Source organism: Oncorhynchus mykiss, chromosome 25 (genome assembly GCF_057628025.1).
Source record: "Oncorhynchus mykiss isolate SJ-2025 chromosome 25, ASM5762802v1, whole genome shotgun sequence".
Classification (NCBI taxonomy): Eukaryota; Metazoa; Chordata; class Actinopteri; order Salmoniformes; family Salmonidae; genus Oncorhynchus; species Oncorhynchus mykiss.
This window is the reverse complement of record NC_143046.1, coordinates 13039214-13060000: the sequence shown is the minus strand read 5'-3', so window position 1 is coordinate 13060000 and position 20787 is coordinate 13039214. Positions and strand designations below refer to the sequence as shown.

At 45.2% G+C, this 20787-nt stretch overlaps 3 protein-coding genes across 3 annotated transcripts in view; all 3 read right to left on the bottom strand.

Moving 5' to 3' along the window:
- The window catches only part of LOC110504593 (D(1) dopamine receptor-like), a 4950-nt gene extending 556 nt beyond the window's left edge, over positions 1–4394 (bottom strand). The window contains exons 1-2 of the mRNA XM_090220392.1: positions 3944–4394; positions 1–1617 (exon numbers count right to left, since the gene is read on the bottom strand). The exon at positions 1–1617 is cut by the window's left edge and continues 556 nt beyond it. Of these exons, the coding sequence (XP_090076518.1) occupies positions 65–1228 (1164 nt within the window). The 5' untranslated portion in view covers positions 1229–1617; positions 3944–4394 and the 3' untranslated portion in view covers positions 1–64. The remainder of the gene's footprint in view (positions 1618–3943) is intronic.
- A 4997-nt stretch (positions 4395–9391) lies between these two features.
- LOC149971536 (uncharacterized) lies at positions 9392–10494 on the bottom strand. The gene is made up of 3 exons (XM_090219369.1): positions 10294–10494; positions 9865–9912; positions 9392–9618 (listed from the first exon to the last, which is right to left on the bottom strand). The coding sequence occupies exons 1-3, from the start codon at positions 10414–10416 to the stop codon at positions 9463–9465; spliced, it is 327 nt and encodes a 108-aa protein (XP_090075495.1). The 5' UTR covers positions 10417–10494; the 3' UTR covers positions 9392–9462.
- A 5448-nt stretch (positions 10495–15942) lies between these two features.
- LOC149971535 (uncharacterized) lies at positions 15943–18099 on the bottom strand. The gene is made up of 4 exons (XM_090219344.1): positions 17846–18099; positions 17417–17464; positions 17159–17302; positions 15943–16537 (listed from the first exon to the last, which is right to left on the bottom strand). The coding sequence occupies exons 1-4, from the start codon at positions 18065–18067 to the stop codon at positions 16424–16426; spliced, it is 528 nt and encodes a 175-aa protein (XP_090075470.1). The 5' UTR covers positions 18068–18099; the 3' UTR covers positions 15943–16423.
- Positions 18100–20787: the final 2688 nt, after the last annotated feature.

Below are 20787 nucleotides of genomic sequence, written 5' to 3'. Positions count from 1 at the left end.
TGAGACCAGTGTCTCAGCAGATGTTGTATTACCACTGGAGGTTCTGAGGCTCTGAGCTCATTTCTTATTGAGACATGCCGTGATCTCCGGGACAGAGTCTGTGGCAGCCCAGGAGGATAGAGAAGGCCTTACGGAAGTCTGGGTTGAAGGCGTATATGACGGGGTTGATGGAAGAGTTGGCCCAGCCCAACCACACAAACACATCAAACATGGTGGGGCTGATACAGGTGAAGGAGGCGGCGGCACCGCGGGGCGACGACTCACAGAACGGCACCATGCAGTTCAGGATGAAGAAGGGCAGCCAGCAGCACACGAACACGCCCACGATCAGAGTCAGCGTCTTCAGGACCTTTGTCTCCCGTTTGAACGTCATCTTGAACGAGCTCTCTGATTCGGAGATGCTGGATCCTCCGCCACCTCCACCCATACTGTTCTGTCGGTTCTTGGCGCTCTCTGCGGCCCTTTCTAGGGTGGCGATGCATCTGATCTGACGGTGAGTGATGCGGTAGATCTGGGTGTAGGTGGCCACCATGATGATCACTGGGATATAGAAGCTGATCAGAGAGGTAGAGATGGCGTAGGTCCGGTTCAAGCTGAAGTGACAGTTGTCCCAGTCCCGGGGGGCCTGATGTGTGTTGTTATCCCCAACAGGGTTAGAGGAGTCTGGGGCGGGCTGGAGGCTGTAGGGTGGGGTTGTGGAGGTAGTGATGGAGGTAAAGGTCTGAGCTTTGTGCCAGCTGAGCTGGACGGGGATGAAGGAGATGAGGACGGAGAGCGTCCAGGCCACGCTGATCATCACAAACGCCACTTTAGGAGTCATCTTCCTCTCATAGCAGAACGGGCTGGAGATTGCCCAGTAACGGTCCACACTGATCACACACAGGTTCAAGATGGACGCCGTGGAGCACATGATGTCAAACGCCACCCAAGTGTCGCAGAACGAGCCAAACGGCCAGAACCCTGCGACCTCCGTCACGGCCTTCCACGGCATCACCAGGACAGCGACCAGGAGGTCGGAGACGGCCAACGAGATCACAAAGAAGTTGGTGACTTTGGAACGCAGGTGACGGCACTTGGTGACGGCGGCACACACAAGGATGTTGCCGAGCAACGTGGAGAGGATGAGCAGCGAGAGGAAACAGCCAGTCAGGACGCGAGTTGAGGAGTCATCCAATAAGACGCCCCTGTCGCTGTCTGTGATGACCGTAGTGTCATTCGTCAGATCCATCTTCGGTGGAGCTCCCACACAGGAGAGGGAAGATGTGTGTGTGTGGTGGGGGAGGGGCGGGGGGACTGGGGGAGAGGGGGTCAATTAGCTCATAGTGTAGAGAAGAGCCGCGTCAGAAGGAAAGTCCTCTGGGTTTCTCCTTTTCATCCAAACATCTCTGATAACATCTTCTTGTTTGTTTGTGTCCCTTGATAACAAATAACAACAAGGTAAAAGACATTCCAGAAAGCCTCTCTCTGGGGTTGGCATTGTTCCAGACTCTGTATCAGTTCTGAAATCCTTTGTCTTGGAGAGGTGGATGGTTGTACATATTCCCACAGGGATAGTAGAGGTTTTAGATCTCGGTACAGGGTGAGAGGAGTCCTTCTGTCTGCTATATCCCATGTGTCCTGTGGACAGACAGAAAGACAGGTAGACAGACGGGTCTCAGGCTGACCGAGGTGACTCTCCTTACCATCAACACTGGTCTCAGGCTGACCAAGGTGACTCTCCTTACCATCAACACTGGTCACAGGCTGACCGAGGTGACTCTCCCTTCCATCAACACTGGTCTCAGGCTGACCGAGGTGACTCTCCTTACCATCAACACTGGTCACAGGCTGACCGAGGTGACTCTCCCTACCATCAACACTGGTCTCAGGCTGACCGAGGTGACTCTCCCTACCATCAACACTGGTCTCAGGCTGACCGAGGTGACTCTCCCTACCCTCAACATTAGTCACAGGCTGACCGAGGTGACTCTCCCTACCATCAACACTGGTCACAGGCTGACCGAGGTGACTCTCCCTACCATCAACACTGGTCACAGGCTGACCGAGGTGACTCTCCCTACCCTCAACACTGGTCTCAGGCTGACCGAGGTGACTCTCCCTACCATCAACACTGGTCTCAGGCTGACCGAGGTGACTCTCCCTACCATCAACACTGGTCACAGGCTGAACGAGGTGACTCTCCCTACCATCAACACTGGTCACAGGCTGAACGAGGTGACTCTCCCTACCATCAACACTGGTCTCAGGCTGACCAAGGTGACTCTCCCTACCATCAACACTGGTCACAGGCTGACCAAGGTGACTCTCCCTACCCTCAACACTGGTCACAGGCTGACCGAGGTGACTCTCCCTACCATCAACACTGGTCTCAGGCTGACCGAGGTGACTCTCCCTACCCTCAACACTGGTCACAGGCTGACCGAGGTGACTCTCCCTACCCTCAACACTGGTCACAGGCTGACCGAGGTGACTCTCCCTACCATCAACACTGGTCACAGGCTGACCAAGGTGACTCTCCCTACCCTCAACACTGGTCACAGGCTGACCGAGGTGACTCTCCTTACCATCAACACTGGTCACAGGCTGACCGAGGTGACTCTCCCTACCCTCAACATTAGTCACAGGCTGACCGAGGTGACTCTCCCTACCCTCAACACTGGTCTCAGGCTGACCGAGGTGACTCTCCCTACCCTCAACACTGGTCACAGGCTGACCGAGGTGACTCTCCCTACCATCAACACTGGTCTCAGGCTGACCGAGGTGACTCTCCTTACCATCAACACTGGTCTCAGGCTGACCAAGGTGACTCTCCCTTCCATCAACACTGGTCTCAGGCTGACCGAGGTGACTCTCCCTACCCTCAACACTGGTCACAGGCTGACCAAGGTGACTCTCCCTTCCATCAACACTGGTCACAGGCTGACCGAGGTGACTCTCCCTACCATCAACACTGGTCACAGGCTGACCAAGGTGACTCTCCCTACCATCAACACTGGTCACAGGCTGACCGAGGTGACTCTCCTTACCATCAACACTGGTCTCAGGCTGACCGAGGTGACTCTCCCTACCATCAACACTGGTCACAGGCTGACCGAGGTGACTCTCCCTACCATCAACACTGGTCTCAGGCTGACCAAGGTGACTCTCCCTTCCATCAACACTGGTCACAGGCTGACCAAGGTGACTCTCCCTTCCATCAACACTGGTCACAGGCTGACCGAGGTGACTCTCCCTACCATCAACACTGGTCTCAGGCTGACCAAGGTGACTCTCCCTTCCATCAACACTGGTCTCAGGCTGACCGAGGTGACTCTCCCTACCATCAACACTGGTCACAGGCTGACCGAGGTGACTCTCCCTACCATCAACACTGGTCACAGGCTGACCGAGGTGACTCTCCCTACCATCAACACTGGTCTCAGGCTGACCGAGGTGACTCTCCCTACCATCAACACTGGTCTCAGAGGACTGACAACGTAGCCTCATCAGAGTTAAATCATGAACAGTGTGAACTACACAATAGTGGTTCTCAAAACACAACTAGGTTGTTTATTTTCCTTAATAGTGTCTGTTTAATAGTTACATTATTTTGAAAAACAATCATGTTGTGTTACTTACTCTGCCTCTTTGAAATACCTTTCCATGATTCCGATAGAAAGAATTAGCTTCTGTGTTGTTTTCACATGCTTCAACATTAGAATGTACTGGCAGGTCTGGTGGCATCAGAATCTCCGGATAGACAATGAAGTCATATTCTCTTCTATTCAATTATATTGTGTTGTATTGTATTCTAGTATATAGAATACTTTCCTATTTAATTCAATTATATTCTAGTTTCCCAGTGTATGTTTTTGCACACCTAGGATGCTTTGTAAAATGAGTGTGGGTTAGAACTAGATCACATATATAACATCCAGCCAGCTCCATATAAGCAGTTACTCACCAATCTACTCAGAACAAGGCAACCATGAGATTTCCAAGGGCAGCATCACTTCTCCAAAAGCACATTCCTTTGGGAAAACATAATTCATCTATTTGAATAAGAACTTGTTTGTTGGGGATTGAGTTCTGTTCACTCTCTGTAAAGCTGTGGCAAATAACCGTTACCAATTAGATCCATGTCAAAGAAGGAAGGTAACAAATCAATGGGATAATGACAGGCGACCTCCGACCTAAGTCTTGACTTCAGACCATCAGTTAACGAACGACGGTAGACGGAGAGACACGACGGTTGAACGAGCACAATGATAATTTGATTTGACAGTTGATTAGGCCTAACCTCCCTGACGCTTTCTGAAGTTGCGCTCGAAAAACACTTCGTTTGCGCAACGCTTCCGTATATCCGCTCTCCCGGTCTCCCAGTCTCCGCAAAACCAAAGGCACCGAGAGGTCTCACTACCACCAGCGACCTCGTTTCACATCACTGCTGTATCACTGCTGTGACGTCACATTGGCCTTTCGAAGAGGAGACCACATGAGACGATTGTCGTTTGGTTTATCCCCCCTGCATGCGCACTTAATTCCGGAAAAATGTGAGCAAATCTCTCTACCCAATCTTCACCCGTTTTTTTATTTATATAAAAATGAGAATTAGACACTCTTCCAGAATAAAAAGTGGACATTTTACAAACCTCATGGAGGAGTATCCTCCTACTTGTGTTTCTTCTTTAATAAGTGTTACTGGATAAGAAAGATGTATTCAACCTTTTAGAGCATTAGTAGTCAGTGTCATTTAGGGAGAGATTATTTCCGGATGCACTTGGACACACACAGGTCCCTGAGGCCACCTAATGGAGAGAGAGAGAATACTGATGGATGGATGAAGGGATGTCTATAAATCCATCTATCTGTGAAGGATGTGACCTGTGGGTAGATGAGGTCAGTCAATCAATCCGAATAATTAGTGATGACCTGTGAAAGATAACTTAATGTCTAGTCAGCACATTAGCCGACACATCAAACTCCCAGCTCACGTCCCAAATGTTACCCTGTTCCCTAGATACTGCACTACTTTTGTAGTCCACTATGTAGGAAATAGGGAAACATTTGGGACACTACCTAGTTTCTCTCCATCAAAATAGAGAGCCTTTCTGATACGACCCAAAGTCATCTCAGTTTTAGCCCCTGCTGATGCAGGTGAAATAGTGTACATCATCAACTAATAAATTTGTTTGCTTCTCTAAAAATAAAACAATTTGACAATAGCTGTCATAGTCCCAGTTGTGTCTGTCTGTCAGCTAGAACTGGGTGCTAGAACAGGCTGATATAACAGGCAGCTGAAACAGGCTGCTAAACAGGCAACTAGAACAGGCAGCTGGAACAGGCAGCTGGAACAGGCAGCTAGAACAGGCAACTGGAACAGGCAGCTAGAACAGGCAGCAACAACAGGCAACTGGAACAGGCAGCTAAAACAGGCTGCTAAAACAGGCAGCTGGAACAGGCTGCTAAAACAGGCTGCTATAACAGGCTGCTAAAACAGGCTGCTAAAACAGGTAGCTAGAACAGGCTGCTAAAACAGGCAACTGGAACAGGCTGCTAGAACAGGCAACTGGAACAGGCAACTAAAACAGGCAGCTGGAACAGGCAACAAGAACAGGCAACTGGAACAGGCTGCTATAACAGTCAACTGGAACAGGCTGCTATAACAGGCAACTGGAACAGGCTGCTGGAACAGGCTGCTAAAACAGGCAACTGGAACAGGCTGCTAAAACAGGCTGCTATAACAGGCTGCTGGAACAGGCTGCTAAAACAGGCAGCTGGAACAGGCTGCTAAAACAGGCAACTGGAACAGGCTGCTAAAACAGGCTGCTATAACAGGCTGCTAAAACAGGCTGCTAAAAGAGGCTGCTATAACAGGCTGCTATAACAGGCAACTGGAACAGGCTGCTATAACAGGCTGCTATAACAGGCTTCTTTCTATAACAGGCAACTGGAACAGACTGCTAAAACAGGCAACTGGAACAGGCTGCTATAACAGGCTGCTAAAACAGGCTGCTATAACAGGCTGCTAAAACAGGCTGCTATAACAGGCTGCTATAACAGGCTGCTATAACAGGCTGCTATAACAGGCTGCTAAAACAGGCTGCTATAACAGGCTGCTATAACAGGCAACTGGAACAGGCTGTTATAACAGGCTGCAATAACAGGCTGCTATAACAGGCAGCTGGAACAGGCTGCTATAACAGGCTGCTATAACAGGCAACTAGAACAGGCAGCTGGAACAGGCAGCTGGAACAGGCAGCTGGAACAGGCAGCTAGAACAGGCAACTGGAACAGGCAGCTAGAACAGGCAGCAACAACAGGCAACTGGAACAGGCTGCTAAAACAGGCTGCTAAAACTGGCAGCTGGAACAGGCTGCTAAAACAGGCTGCTATAACAGGCTGCTAAAACAGGCTGCTAAAACAGGTAGCTAGAACAGGCTGCTAAAACAGGCAACTGGAACAGGCTGCTGGAACAGGCTGCTGGAACAGGCTGCTAGAACAGGCAACTGGAACAGGCAACTAAAACAGGCAGCTGGAACAGGCAACTAGAACAGGCAACTGGAACAGGCTGCTATAACAGTCAACTGGAACAGGCTGCTATAACAGGCAACTGGAACAGGCTGCTAAAACAGGCTGCTGGAACAGGCTGCTAAAACAGGCAGCTGGAACAGGCTGCTAAAACAGGCAACTGGAACAGGTTGCTAAAACAGGCTGCTATAACAGGCTGCTGGAACAGGCTGCTAAAACAGGCTGCTATAACAGGCAACTGGAACAGGCTGCTAAAACATGCAGCTGGAACAGGCTACTAAAACAGGCTGCTATAACAGGCTGCTAAAACAGTCTGCTATAACAGGCTGCTATAACAGGCAACTGGAACAGACTGCTATAACAGGCTGCTATAACAGGCTGCTATAACAGGCTTCTATAACAGGCAACTGGAACAGGCTGCTATAACAGGCTGCTAAAACAGGCTGCTATAACAGGCTGCTATAACAGGCAACTGGAACAGGCTGCTATAACAGGCAGCTGGAACAGGCTGCTATAACAGGCTGCTATAACAGGCAACTGGAACAGGCTGCTAAAACAGGCAGCTGGAGCAGGCAACTAGAACAGGCAGCTGGAACAGGCTGCTAAAACAGGCAACTAGAACAGGCAACTAGAACAAGCAACTGGAACAGGTTGCTAAAACAGGCAACTGGAACAGGCAACTAGAACAGGCAGCTGGAACAGGTTGCTAAAACAGGCAACTGGAATAGGCAACTAGAACAAGCAACTGGAACAGGTTGCTAAAACAGGCAACTGGAACAGGCAACTAGAACAAGCAACTGGAACAGGTTGCTAAAACAGGCAACTAGAACAAGCAACTGGAACAGGTTGCTAAAACAACTCTTAGTAGAAAACTCAAAACAGATAATTAAAAAGGCTAAGCAAATGTTAAATTAGCTAAGTAGCCTACAACACAAATCATACAAAGGTCATCATATTCCCAATGGGCCCTAGTCAAAAGTATCGCACTAAATGGGGAATAGGGTGCCATTTGGGACGTATCCCACATGTCGGTCTTCCTGTACTCCTCTCCAGACTTTGTACTGTAGTTGATCGTCTTAAAATATCCAAGATCTTTGGTGGAATTATTCAATGCATGATAACAGTGGAGAGCATTCAAACAGTAATGACGTAGTCACCCGGAAACACGAACGCAGCAAAATAGCAAAATTATGTTTGGAGTAACAAGTTATATTGGGGTATCTTATCGCGTGTGTGCGTTCGTACAAACTTTAAACCCTCACTCTCTTCAGATGGAGAGACTAAATAAAGGAGTCAGATAAGATCTCTCCATCCTCATAGAGAGGATTGTGGGTAACGGCATGTATCTTCTTGTACATCATACTTCTGGTCTGTATATCTTGGTTGAGGTCTACAGAGGTCTACCTGTTCCTGTAGACTTCCAGCACGCAGAGACATAAATATGGTATCTATCTGATATCTTTCCTGACAGGGACTTGACAAATGAACCCTGGACACCACTGAATGACCTAGGTCTTGTTTGTAGGAACAAGATATCTGTAGTTTGCTAATACAGTAGAGAGGATATATACAAAGTTTTGAAAAATATATATTTATTTTCCTTTAAAAAATACAGTTGATCGCACATCATTGATGTAAGTTCTTTCCAGTATAAAATGTAGGATTCATCCACATTCAACCACTATAGAATAAATAAATACATATTCAATACTTATAACATTTGTACATTCATTTGAAATATTCTGTAATACAATATAAAATGATCTTATTTGAGAACAATTATGCTTTTCATCATGGAAGTACATAGTACAGTATATCAATCAAACGTTTATATTCTGTCTACAAGCAGACAAGGGAAGAACACGGACTGTAATCTTCAAGACACATTTAGAAACTAATAATTTAACAAATAAATATGTTTGTTTAAATAAATACATTAAAAAAATGACTCAACTTGTGAATACATTTTCTTTAACATAGTGAGCCAATCCGTAAGTAGTACATTGAAAAATACATGAACAATCTAAACCTGAGAATGGTCTATAAATAATCATTACTTCTGTCACAAAGAGCGATGCAGCATATTTACGGGCCATATTACCCAAAGAGATCAATCTATAAGATATAGAGATAATCTGATGACTGTATCTATACAGTAGTATCTCTCACACACATTCGTTTTCATTAAGGTTCCGGAGGAAAAATATGTACTTCATTAGAACGATTGTCGTCTGTAAACGGGGAAGCTTTTTGTCCATCATGGGGCAGATCCTGGCCTCCTTTAAAAATAAAACACATTCAACCATTAGTATGTAGCCTTCAGTGTCCTGAACCAACTTCTACCAGTAGAGTGGGCAGAACCTTCCCGGAGCTGGACCTGAACCAACTTCTACAAGTAGCGGGCAGAACCGTCCCGGAGCTGGACCTGAACCTGAACCAACTTCTACAAGTAGAGTGGGCAGAACCTTCCCGGAGCTGGACCTGAACCAACTTCTACAAGTAGAGTGGGCAGAACTGTCCCGGAGCTGGACCTGAACCAACTTCTACCAGTAGAGTGGGCAGAACCTTCCCGGAGCTGGACCTGAACCAACTTCTACCAGTAGAGTGGGCAGAACCGTCCCGGAGCTGGACCTGAACCAACTTCTACCAGTAGAGTGTGCAGAACCGTCCCGGAGCTGGACCTGAACCAACTTCTACCAGTAGAGTGGGCAGAACCGTCCCGGAGCTGGACCTGAACCTGAACCAACTTCTACCAGTAGAGTGGGCAGAACCTTCCCGGAGCTGGACCTGAACCTGAACCAACTTCTAAAAGTAGAGTGAATAAACTGTGTGTATTAAACAGAGGCAAATGGCAACATATTCCCTATATAGTGCACTACTTTTGACCAGGGCCCATAGGGACTGACCTGTCCAAAACACTAAACTAAACAATGTGTATAAAACAGCCAGTGTTCAGAAACTCACCTCATGGGTAGAGATCTGAAGCAGAGCCTGGATGTTCTTCTGCAGTCTGTTCAGAAGTGGTTTGTGTTCCTCGGTCCGGGGCTTCACCTTGTCGACCACACGCTTCAGCTGAGTGGCAAACACCCCCTGGCACTTACACTCCAGCTAATACATGAGTAGACTTGATCAGATCACAATTCAGACAACAGTTGTGAGTTATGCATACACTACAGATGTGAGTGTGTGTGTGTGTGTGTGTGTGTGTGTGTGTGTGTGTGTGTGTGTGTGTGTGTGTGTGTGTGTGTGTGTGTGTGTGTGTGTGTGTGTGTGTGTGTGTGTGTGTGTGTGTGCGTGCGTGCGTGTATGTGTGTGTGTGCGTGCATGTGGATTGATGAAGGGTAGATGACTTACTGCTTTATCCTCCATTTCTTGTGTTGGTACTCTGTAGGGCAGCAATGTCTGTATGATGGAAGTAAAACAGTCATTAGATAAGAAAGGCTGCATTCAGAATGGCAGTATATTACAACTCCACCAGTCATCTCACTGTCTCTGTGTATTTATTTCATTTAGAACACATCTCTTGTTGAACCAATGCCCTGCAGTTTGTGACTAGCCACGATGAACCATGTAGAATGGAACTCACCAACCAACTCCTCACATGTCAAACTACTGTCAGTGAGCTTAACTTTGAATTCTAAGTTTACGTCCCAAATAGCACCCTTGCACTCATATAGGGCACTACTCTGGTCAAAAGTAATGCCCTATATAGGGAATAGGGTGTCATTTGTGGCACAACTCTAACTACAAGTGATGAGAACATTCCTATAACTGTATACTTACAAAATGTAAGTTCTTCCGTGTGAGGTTTTCCAGGTCTTCCAGGATCTCTGTGTGTAAGTTGTTGCCCAGGCCGAGATGCAGCATGTTGAGAAACATAATGACGACAACAACAGACTTTATCATTTTCAAACTGTGATCTCTGGTTCTCTGTCTCTGTCTCTCTTTGCTTCTCTCTGTCGGTCTCTGTAAAATGTGTGAAGTGAATATGATAGAGATCAGCAGCATTGATGCTTTTTATGATAAACAAACCGGAAGTTGTTGTGAGAGGGCATAAAGAAACCGTGATGTCACTGAAACAGCCCTTTTCTGAGACAACACTATTATCATCATCATCATCATCATCACCACCACAGCAATTAATGGCCAGGGATGATATTCGTGCATATACGAATCTGATGAAGATGTTTGATAGATGGTTTCATGTTTTTTGAATCTAGGAGCATATATGTGTTAACAAAATGCTGACTTGTTAAATGAAAATCTATTAAAGATGTTTAGAATTGCTGCTCTCTCGTTCCAGACCAGCAGATGTCTTTTTAGAGTGTGTGTGTACATGGTGAGAGAGATGGTGCACTGGAAAAGCTATGGAGAGTCAACATATCACACTTAGCTTCCATCAAATAAAGGCTCTGACAGGTTGCAAAAACTTTTTGAGGAGGGGTTTTGTGGATGTGGAGCTCTGGCCTCTTGTGAGAGATGACCCAGAGATTCAGCTTGAGTTCTGGGCTACTATAGGAAGTGGTTGTCAGTGAGATAAAATTACTCTATATTTATCTGGTTGCACAGACAGACTTTTTCTGTGCCTCAGAGTTTCTGTAGTGTCAATGAAACCTTATCAGGAACTATCATCTCAGCCACACTGCTGATGCTGACGCTGGGTTAGGTTTATTTTCTTCTTAGAATTTTCTGTTGGGACAAGTTTGAATAATTAACCTTAACCCTAACCCTAATCTTAACTTTAACCCAGTTCCATCATTCCAATAGTAAAGGAATCTGAGCTGCTGCCGCCTATAGAGTCTTTGATGGTTCATGAACGTGGTCAGAACACATGGAAATCTGTGACAAATTTAGACTATGTCCCAAATGACACCTTATGCCCTTTACAGGGCACTACATCTACCAGGGCCCATATAGGGAATAGGGTGCCATTTGGGAAGCAGACTATGAGATGGTTATCTCTGCTGTTTAAATCAGGTTTCCTGTCAGAACTAGATGTTTTCATTTGCATATTCACGTCTAGACCCACTCACACATCACCTCCATGAGTCTGATGATATCTCATATGTATAGTGCACACTGGAGTTAATACGCCTCACCTACATTTCCTGTACATTAATCATATATATGTACAGTATGTCACCATTAGCATGCTCTAATAAATTATCACATTTTTTATTCATTATTTTTACATAACAAATTCTGATGATTAAATTGTCCACTCTCCCAGCCTTCCATCTCCAGCTGGTGTCAGCCAGGCATTCTGTGTAATGTGTTTCTGTTGTGATGTGTGTTTACTTATGTTTGTGCTAATTTCATTTGCCCTCGGCATCTATGTAATTGCTTAACACTTATGCATACACACCCCCATAACCAAGTCTAGAATGATTACACTAATTCACTAATATGTCTGTGTAGTGGTAGAGCCTCACGCTGGTTAATGCAACAACATCATCCTATAGCTATAGGCTGAAGCCATATAGAATCTAGCAGAAACACCATCCTATCAGATCTCGGTTCAAATATTATTCTCAATAATTAAAATAGTTTGAGCCTTTGCTCTGGCCTGCCTGGAATGGCCGATTTGTGGGGTTGCAGGGCAGGGTTGCAGATTTGGGGCTACTCAATCAATCAATCAAATATTTTTATGAAGCCCTTTTTACATCAGCAGATGTTACAGAGTGCTATACAGAAACCCAGCCTAAATCCCCAAACAGCAAGCAATGCTGATGTAGAAGCACGGTGGCTAGGAAAAACTCCCTAGAAAGGCAGGAACTTAGGAAGAAACCTAGAGAGGAACCAGGCACTGAGGGGTGGCCAGTCCTCTTCTGGCTGTGCCAGGTGGAGATTATAAGGGTGCACGGCCATTCAGGCCAGATTGGTCTTCAAGATGTTCAAATGTTCATAGATGACCAGTGGGGTCACATAATAATCACAGTGGTTGTAGAGGGTGCAACAGGTCAGTACCTCAGGAGAAAATGTCAGTTGGCTTTTCATAGCCGAGCATTCAGAGGTTGAGACAGCAGGTGCAGTAGAGAAAGAGAGAGAGAGAGGTAGTTGAAAATAACAGGTTCGGGACAAGGTAGCACGTCCAGTGAACAGGTCAGGGTTCCATAGCCTCAGGCAGAACAGTTGAAACTGGAGCAGCAGCACGACCAGGTGGACTGGGGACAGCCAGGAGTCATCAGGGCAGGTCTTCTTGAGGCATTGTCCTAGGGCTCAGGTCCTAGGAGAGAGAGAGAATTAGAAGGAGCATGCTTAAATTCACACAGTACACCAGATAAGACAGGATAATTACACCAGATATAAGACTGACCCTAGCCCCCCATCACATAGACTATTGCAGCATAGATCCTGGAGGCTGAGACGGGGGCGACGACACTGTGGTCCTGTCCGACGATACTCCCGGACAGGGTCAACCATGCAGGATATAACCCCACCCAAGGCTGAGTATAGCCCACCAAAATTCTAGGGACAATAAGGTGGCCTGCATCTTGTGATTGTAGCGTTCCTTTTAGGTATGTTCGGCAGGACGAAATCAGAGATATATGTAGGAGCAAGCCCATGTAATGCTTTGTAGCTTCGAAGTAAAAGCTTGAAATATGCCCTAGCCTTAACAGGAAGCCAGTGTAGAGAGGCTAGCACTGGAATAATATGAATGATACATTTTTTGGTTCTAGTCAGGATCCTAGCAGCTGTGTTTAGCACTAACTGAAGTTTATTTAGTGATTCATCCTGGGAGCCGGCGAGTAGAGCATTGCGTACTCTAATCTAGAAGTGACAAAAGCATACATTTATGGACCAAAGGTTTCTGATTTTTGCAATGTTACGAAGATGGAAAAAAGCTGTCCTTGAAAAATTCTTGATATGTTTGTCAAAAGAGAGATCAGGGTGCAGAGTAATGCGGAGGCCCTTCACAGTTATTCTAGAGATGACTGTTCAACCATCAAGATTAATTGCCAGATCCAACAGATCTCTTTGTTTCTTGGAACCGAGAAGTAGCATCTCTGTTTTGTCTGAGTTCAAAACTGAAACATTTGCCGCCATCCACTTCCTTATGTGTCACACCCTGATCTGTGTCACCTGTCCTCATTATTGTCTCCGCCCCCTCCAGGTGTAGCTTGTTAACCCCAGTGTATTTATCCCTGTGCTTCCTGTCTTTCTGTACCAGTTTGTCTTGTGTGTTCTGAGTCAACCAGTAGTTTTCCTGGTCTTCTGCAGATTTTTTTGTTGTTGCATTTCTTCATTTTCTAGTCCTCCTGGTTTTGACTCTTGCCTGTTTCTTGACTCTGTACGTGCCTGCCTTGACCACTAGCCTGTCTGCCTTGACCACTAGCCTGTCTGCCTTGACCACTAGCCTGTCTGCCTTGACCACGAGCCTGTCTGCCACTCTATACCTCCTGGACTCTGATCTGGTTTTGACCTTTTTCTCTGTCCACGACCATTCTCTTGCATACTTTTTTTGGATGAATAAACATTGTAAGACCTCAACCATCTGCCTCCTGTGTCTGTATCAGGGTCTTGCCTTGAGATAGTCTGAGACACAGGCTTCCAGGGTAAGCTATTTTGGGGTTTCACCTTGTTTCATCAAAATGTACAGCTGTGTGTCGTTCGCATAGCAGTGAAGGTTGACATTGTATTTCCGAATCGCGTCACCAAGAGGTAGTATGTGTGTGAAAACAATAGTGGTCCTAAAATGGAACATTGAAGAACACCGACACGTATAATTGATTTGTTAGAGGACAAACCATCCACTGAGACAAACATATCTTTCAGACCGATAAGATCTAAACCAGGCCAGAACTTGTCCGTGTAGACCAATTAGGTTCCAATCTCTCCAAAGAATGTGGTGGTCGATGGTGTCAAAAGCAGCAAGTTCTAGGAGGATGAGGACCGATGCAGAGCCCCTGATTTACAACCTTCAATTTACAACCTTCAGGAGTGCAGTCTGCCAGAACAGGCATCTGGAACAGGCAACTACAACAGGCTGATGGAACAGGCAGCTAGCGTGTAGAGCCACATTGAGGCAGTGTAACAGTATAATTTTAAACCGTCCCCTCGCCCATACCCGGGCGCGAACCAGGGACCTTCTGCACACATCAACAACTGACTCCTACGTCGTTACCCATCGCTCCACAAAAGCCGCGGCCCTTGCAGAGCAAGGGGAACTACTACTTCAAGGTCTCAGAGCAAGTGACGTCACTGATTGAAACGCTATTTAGCGCCCACGCTAACTAAGCTAGCCGTTTCACATCCGTTACACTCACCCCCCTTTTGACCTTCCTCCTTTTTCCGCAGCAACCAGTAATCCGGGTCAACAGCATCAATGTAACAGTATAATTTTAGACCGTCCCCTCGCCCATACCCGGGCGCGAACCAGGGACCTTCTGCACACATCAACAACTGACTCCTACGAAGCATCGCTCCACAAAAGCCGCGGCCCTTGCAGAGCAAGGGGAACTACTACTTCAAGGTCTCAGAGCAAGTGACGTCACTGATTGAAACGCTATTTAGCGCCCACGCTAACTAAGCTAGCCGTTTCACATCCGTTACAGCAGCAGCTCAGTGATCGACACTGAGAGACATATGTTAAATAACAGAGCAATTTACATTCTTTTTTTTGTATGACTTCGGTGTAATTCTCACAAGTATGTGGTACATTTTCACAACTCTTAGTACAAAACGGAAAACAGATAATTAAAAAGGCTAAACAAATGTTAAATTAGCCTAAGTAGCCTACAACACAAATCATACAAAGGTCATCATATTCCCAATGGGCCCTAGTCAAAAGTATCGCACTAAATGGGGAATAGGGTGCCATTTGGGACGTATCCCACATGTCGGTCTTCCTGTACTCCTCTCCAGACTTTGTACTGTAGTTGATCGTCTTAAAATATCCAAGATCTTTGGTGGAATTATTCAATGCATGATAACAGTGGAGAGCATTCAAACAGTAATGACGTAGTCACCCGGAAACACGAACGCAGCAAAATAGCAAAATTATGTTTGGAGTAACAAGTTATATTGGGGTATCTTATCGCGTGTGTGCGTTCGTACAAACTTTAAACCCTCGCTCTCTTCAGATGGAGAGACTATCTTCTTGTACATCATACATCTGGTCTGTATATCTTGGTTGAGGTCTACCTGTTCCTGTAGACTTCCAGCACGCAGAGACATAAATATGGTATCTATCTGATATCTCTCCTGACAGGGACTTGACAAATGAACCCTGGACACCACTGAATGACCTGGGTCTTGTTTGTAGGAACAAGATATCTGTAGTTTGCTAATACAGTAGAGAGGATATATACAAAGTTTTGAAAAATATATATTTATTTTCCTTTAAAAAATACAGTTGATCGCACATCATTGATGTAAGTTCTTTCCAGTATAAAATGTAGGATTCATCCACATTCAACCACTATAGAATAAATAAATACATATTCAATACTTATAACATTTGTACATTCATTTGAAATATTCTGTAATACAATATAAAATGATCTTATTTGAGAACAATTATGCTTTTCATCATGGAAGTACATAGTACAGTATATCAATCAAACGTTTATATTCTGTCTACAAGCAGACAAGGGAAGAACACGGACTGTAATCTTCAAGACACATTTAGAAACTAATAATTTAACAAATAAATATGTTTGTATAAATAAATAAATAAATACATTAAAAAAATGACTCAACTTGTGAATACCTTTTCTTTAACATAGTGAGCCAATCCGTAAGTAGTACATTGAAAAATACATGAACAATCTAAACCTGAGAATGGTCTATAAATAATCATTACTTCTGTCACAAAGAGCGATGCAGCATATTTACGGGCCATATTACCCAAAGAGATCAATCTATAAGATATAGAGATAATCTGATGACTGTATCTATACAGTAGTATCTCTCACACACATTCGTTTTCATTAAGGTTCCGGAGGAAAAATATGTACTTCATTAGAACGATTGTCGTCTGTAAACGGGGAAGCTTTTTGTCCATCATGGGGCAGATCCTGGCCTCCTTTAAAAATAAAACACATTCAGCCATTAGTATGTAGCCTTCAGTGTCCTGAACCAACTTCTACCAGTAGAGTGGGCAGAACCTTCCCGGAGCTGGACCTGAACCAACTTCTACAAGTAGTGGGCAGAACCGTCCCGGAGCTGGACTTGAACCTGAACCAACTTCTACAAGTAGAGTGGGCAGAACTGTCCTGGAGCTGGACCTGAACCAACTTCTACAAGTAGAGTGGGCAGAACTGTCCCGGAGCTGGACCTGAACCAACTTCTACAAGTAGAGTGTGCAGAACCGTCCCGGAGCTCGACCTTAACCAACTTCTACAAGTAGTGGGCAGAACCATCCCGGAGCTGGACCTGAACCAACTTCTACAAGTAGAGTGGGCAGAACTGTCCCGGAGCTGGACCTGAACCAACTTCTACAAGTAGAGTGTGCAGAACTGTCCCGGAGCTGGACCTTAACCAACTTCTACATGTAGAGTGAATAAACTGTGTGTATTAAACAGAGGCAAATGGCAACATATTCCCTATATAGTGCACTACTTTTGACCAGGGCCCATAGGGACTGACCTGTCCAAAACACTAAACTAAACAATGTGTATAAAACAGCCAGTGTTCAGAAACTCACCTCATGGGTAGAGATCTGAGGCAGAGCCTGGATGTTCTTCTGCAGTCTGTTCAGAAGTGGTTTGTGTTCCTCGGTCCGGGGCTTCACCTTGTGGACCACACGCTTCAGCTGAGTGGCAAACACCCCCTGGCACTTACACTCCAGCTAATACATGAGTAGACTTGATCAGATCACAATTCAGACAACATTTGTGAGTTATGCATACACTACGTGTGTGTGTGTGTGTGTGTGTGGACTGATGAAGGGTAGATGACTTACTGCTTTATCCTCCATTTCTTGTGTTGGTACTCTGTGGGGCAGCAATGTCTGTATGATGGAAGTAAAACAGTCATTAGATAAGAAAGGCTGCATTCAGAATGGCAGTATATTACAACTCCACCAATCATCTCACTGTCTCTGTGTATTTATTTCATTTAGAACACATCTCTTGTTGAACCAATGCCCTGCAGTTTGTGACTAGCCACGATGAACCATGTAGAATGGAACTCACCAACCAACTCCTCACATGTCAAACTACTGTCAGTGAGCTTAACTTTGAACTCTAAGTTTACGTCCCAAATAGCACCCTTGCACTCATATAGGGCACTACTCTGGTCAAAAGTAATGCCCTATATAGGGAATAGGGTGTCATTTGTGGCACAACTCTAACTACAAGTGATGAGAACATTCCTATAACTGTATACTTACAAAATTGAAGTTCTTCTGTGTGAGGTTTTCCAGGTCTTCCAGGATCTCTGTGCGTAAGTTGTTGCCCAGGCCGAGATGCAGCATGTTGAGAAACATAACGACGACAACAGACTTTATCATTTTCATACTGTGATCTCTGGTTCTCTGTCTCTGTCTCTCTCTGCTTCTCTCTGTCGGTCTCTGTAAAATGTGTGAAGTGAATATGATAGAGATCAGCAGCATTGATGCTTTTTATGATAAACAAACAGGAAGTTGTTGTGAGAGGGTGTAAAGAAACCGTGATGTCACTGAAACAGCCCTTTTCTGAGACATCAAGGAAAACACTGTATTATCATCATCATCATCATCATCATCACCACCACAGCAATTAATGGCCTGGGATGATATTCGTGCATATACAAATCTGATGAAGATGTTTGATAGATGGTTTCATGTTTTTTGAATCTAGGAGCATATGTGTTAACAAAATGCTGACTTGTTAAATGAAAATCTATTAAAGATGTTTAGAATTGCTGCTCTCTCGTTCCAGACCAGCAGATGTCTTTTTAGAGTGTGTGTGTACATGGTGAGAGAGATGGTGCACTGGAAAAGCTATGGAGAGTCAACATATTACACTTAGCTTCCATCAAATAAAGGCTCTGACAGGTTGCAAAAACTTTTTGAGGAGGGGTTTTGTGGATGTGGAGCTCTGGCCTCTTGTGCGAGATGACCCAGAGATTCAGCTTGAGTTCTAGGCTACTATAGGAAGTGGTTGTCAGTGAGATAAAATTACTCTATATTTATCTGGTTGCACAGACAGACTTTTTCTGTGCCTCTCAAGCCTGAAGCACTCTGACCATGCTTGAAACCATATTGCCCATGAGATAAATCAACCATGAATTGACTCTAGGTCAGGCAAGCTGCACAATGGGGCTGCATCTGAAACGGCACCCTATTCCCTACATAGTGCACTACTTTTGACCAGAGTCCTATGGTTCCTGGTAAAATGTAGTGTACAAGGGAATAGGGTGCCATTTCGGAAGCACCCAAGCTGTCAGTCTAGGCAGTGCAAAAGTAACTTTCCATCACAGGAAGTTGGTGGCACCTTAATTGGGGAGGACGGGCTCATGGTGATGGCTGGAGTGGAATCAGTGGAATGGTATCAAATACGTCAAACACATGAGTTTCATTCCTTTCACTCTGTTGCAGCCATTGTTATGAGCCTTCCACTGCGTTCCATTGAAGGAGCTGTGGGGTTTCTCAGCCTTCTCTAGTGTGTGAGGAGGAGTTGACTAATAATACCCTGTGTGAAGCAGAGTTTTCGTACTGTCAATGAAACCTTATCAGGAACTATCATCTCAGCCACACTGCTGATGCTGACGCTGGGTTAGGTTTATTTTCTTCTTAGGATTTTCTGTTGGGACAAGTTTGAATAACTAACCTTAACCCTAACCCTAATCTTAACTTTAACCCAGTTCCATCATTCCAATAGTAAAGGAATCTGAGCTGCTGCCGCCTATAGAGTCTTTGATGGTTCATGAACGTGGTCAGAACACATGGAAATCTGTGACAAATTTAGAATATGTCCCAAATGACACCTTATGCCCTTTACAGGGCACTACATCTACCAGGGCCCATATAGGGAATAGGGTGCCATTTGGGAAGCAGACTATGAGATGGTTATCTCTGCTGTTTAAATCAGGTTTCCTGTCAGAACTAGATGTTTTCATTTGCATATTCACGTCTAGACCCACTCACACATCACCTCCATGAGTCTGATGATATCTCATATGTATAGTGCACACTGGAGTTAATACGCCTCACCTACATTTCCTGTACATTAATCATATATATGTACAGTATGTCACCATTAGCATGCTCTAATAAATTATCACATTTTTTATTCATTATTTTTACATAACAAATTCTGATGATTAAATTGCCCACTCTCCCAGCCTTCCATCTCCAGCTGGTGTCAGCCAGGCATTCTGTGTAATGTGTTTCTGTTGTGATGTGTGTTTATTTATGTTTGTGCTAATTTCATTTGCCCTCAGCATCTATGTAATTGCTTAACACTTATGCATACACACCCCCATAACCAAGTCTAGAATGATTACACTAATTCACTAATATGTCTGTGTAGTGGTAGAGCCTCACGCTGGTTAATGCAACAACATCATCCTATAGCTATAGGCTGAAGCCATATAGAATCTAGCAGAAACACCATCCTATCAGATCTGGGTTCAAATATTATTCTCAATAATTAAAATAGTTTGAGCCTTTGCTCTGGCCTGCAGGGTTGCAGATTTGGGGCTACTCAATCAATCAATCAAATATTTTTATGAAGCCCTTTTTACATCAGCAGATGTTACAAAGTGCTATACAGAAACCCAGCCTAAATCCCCAAACAGCAAGCAATGCTGATGTAGAAGCACGGGGGCTAGGAAAAACTCCCTAGAAAGGCAGGAACTTAGGAAGAAACCTAGAGAGGAACCAGGCTGAGGGGTGGCCAGTCCTCTTCTGGCTGTGCCAGGTCAGTACCTCAGGATAAATGTCAGTTGGCTTTTCATAGCTGATCATTCAGAGGTTGAGACAGCAGGTGCAGTATAAAAAGAGAGAGAGATAGTTGATAATAGCAGGTTCGGGACAAGGTAGCACGTCCGGTGAACAGGTCAGGGTTCCATAGCCACAGGCAGAACAGTTGAAACTGGAGCAGCAGCACGACCAGGTGGACTGGGGACAGCCAGGAGTCATCAGGCCAGGTAGTCCCGAGGCATGGTCCTAGGGCTCAGGTCCTAGGAGAGAGAGAGAATTAGAAGGAGCATGCTTAAATTCACGAAGGACACCAGATAAGACAGGAGAATTACACCAGATGTAAAAGACCGACCCTAGCCCCCCGTCACATAGACTATTGCAGCATAGATCTTGGAGGCTGAGACGGGGGCGACGACACTGTGGTCCTG

Bases quoted from the DNA above. Each gene is read 5' to 3' on its own strand.
- LOC149971536 (XM_090219369.1), bottom strand. From the start codon at position 10,416: ATGATAAAGTCTGTTGTTGTCGTCATTATGTTTCTCAACATGCTGCAT. The intron at 9,913-10,293 runs GTAAGTATACAG...TCCATCATACAG, and splicing joins CACGGAAGAACTTACATTTT to ACATTGCTGCCCTACAGAGT. The intron at 9,619-9,864 runs GTAAGTCATCTA...CTCATGTATTAG, and splicing joins AAGAAATGGAGGATAAAGCA to CTGGAGTGTAAGTGCCAGGG.
- LOC149971535 (XM_090219344.1), bottom strand. From the start codon at position 18,067: ATGCTGCTGATCTCTATCATATTCACTTCACACATTTTACAGAGACCG. The intron at 17,465-17,845 runs GTAAGTATACAG...TCCATCATACAG, and splicing joins CACAGAAGAACTTCAATTTT to ACATTGCTGCCCCACAGAGT. The intron at 16,538-17,158 runs GTGAGTTTCTGA...TTATTTTTAAAG, and splicing joins CTCAGATCTCTACCCATGAG to GAGGCCAGGATCTGCCCCAT.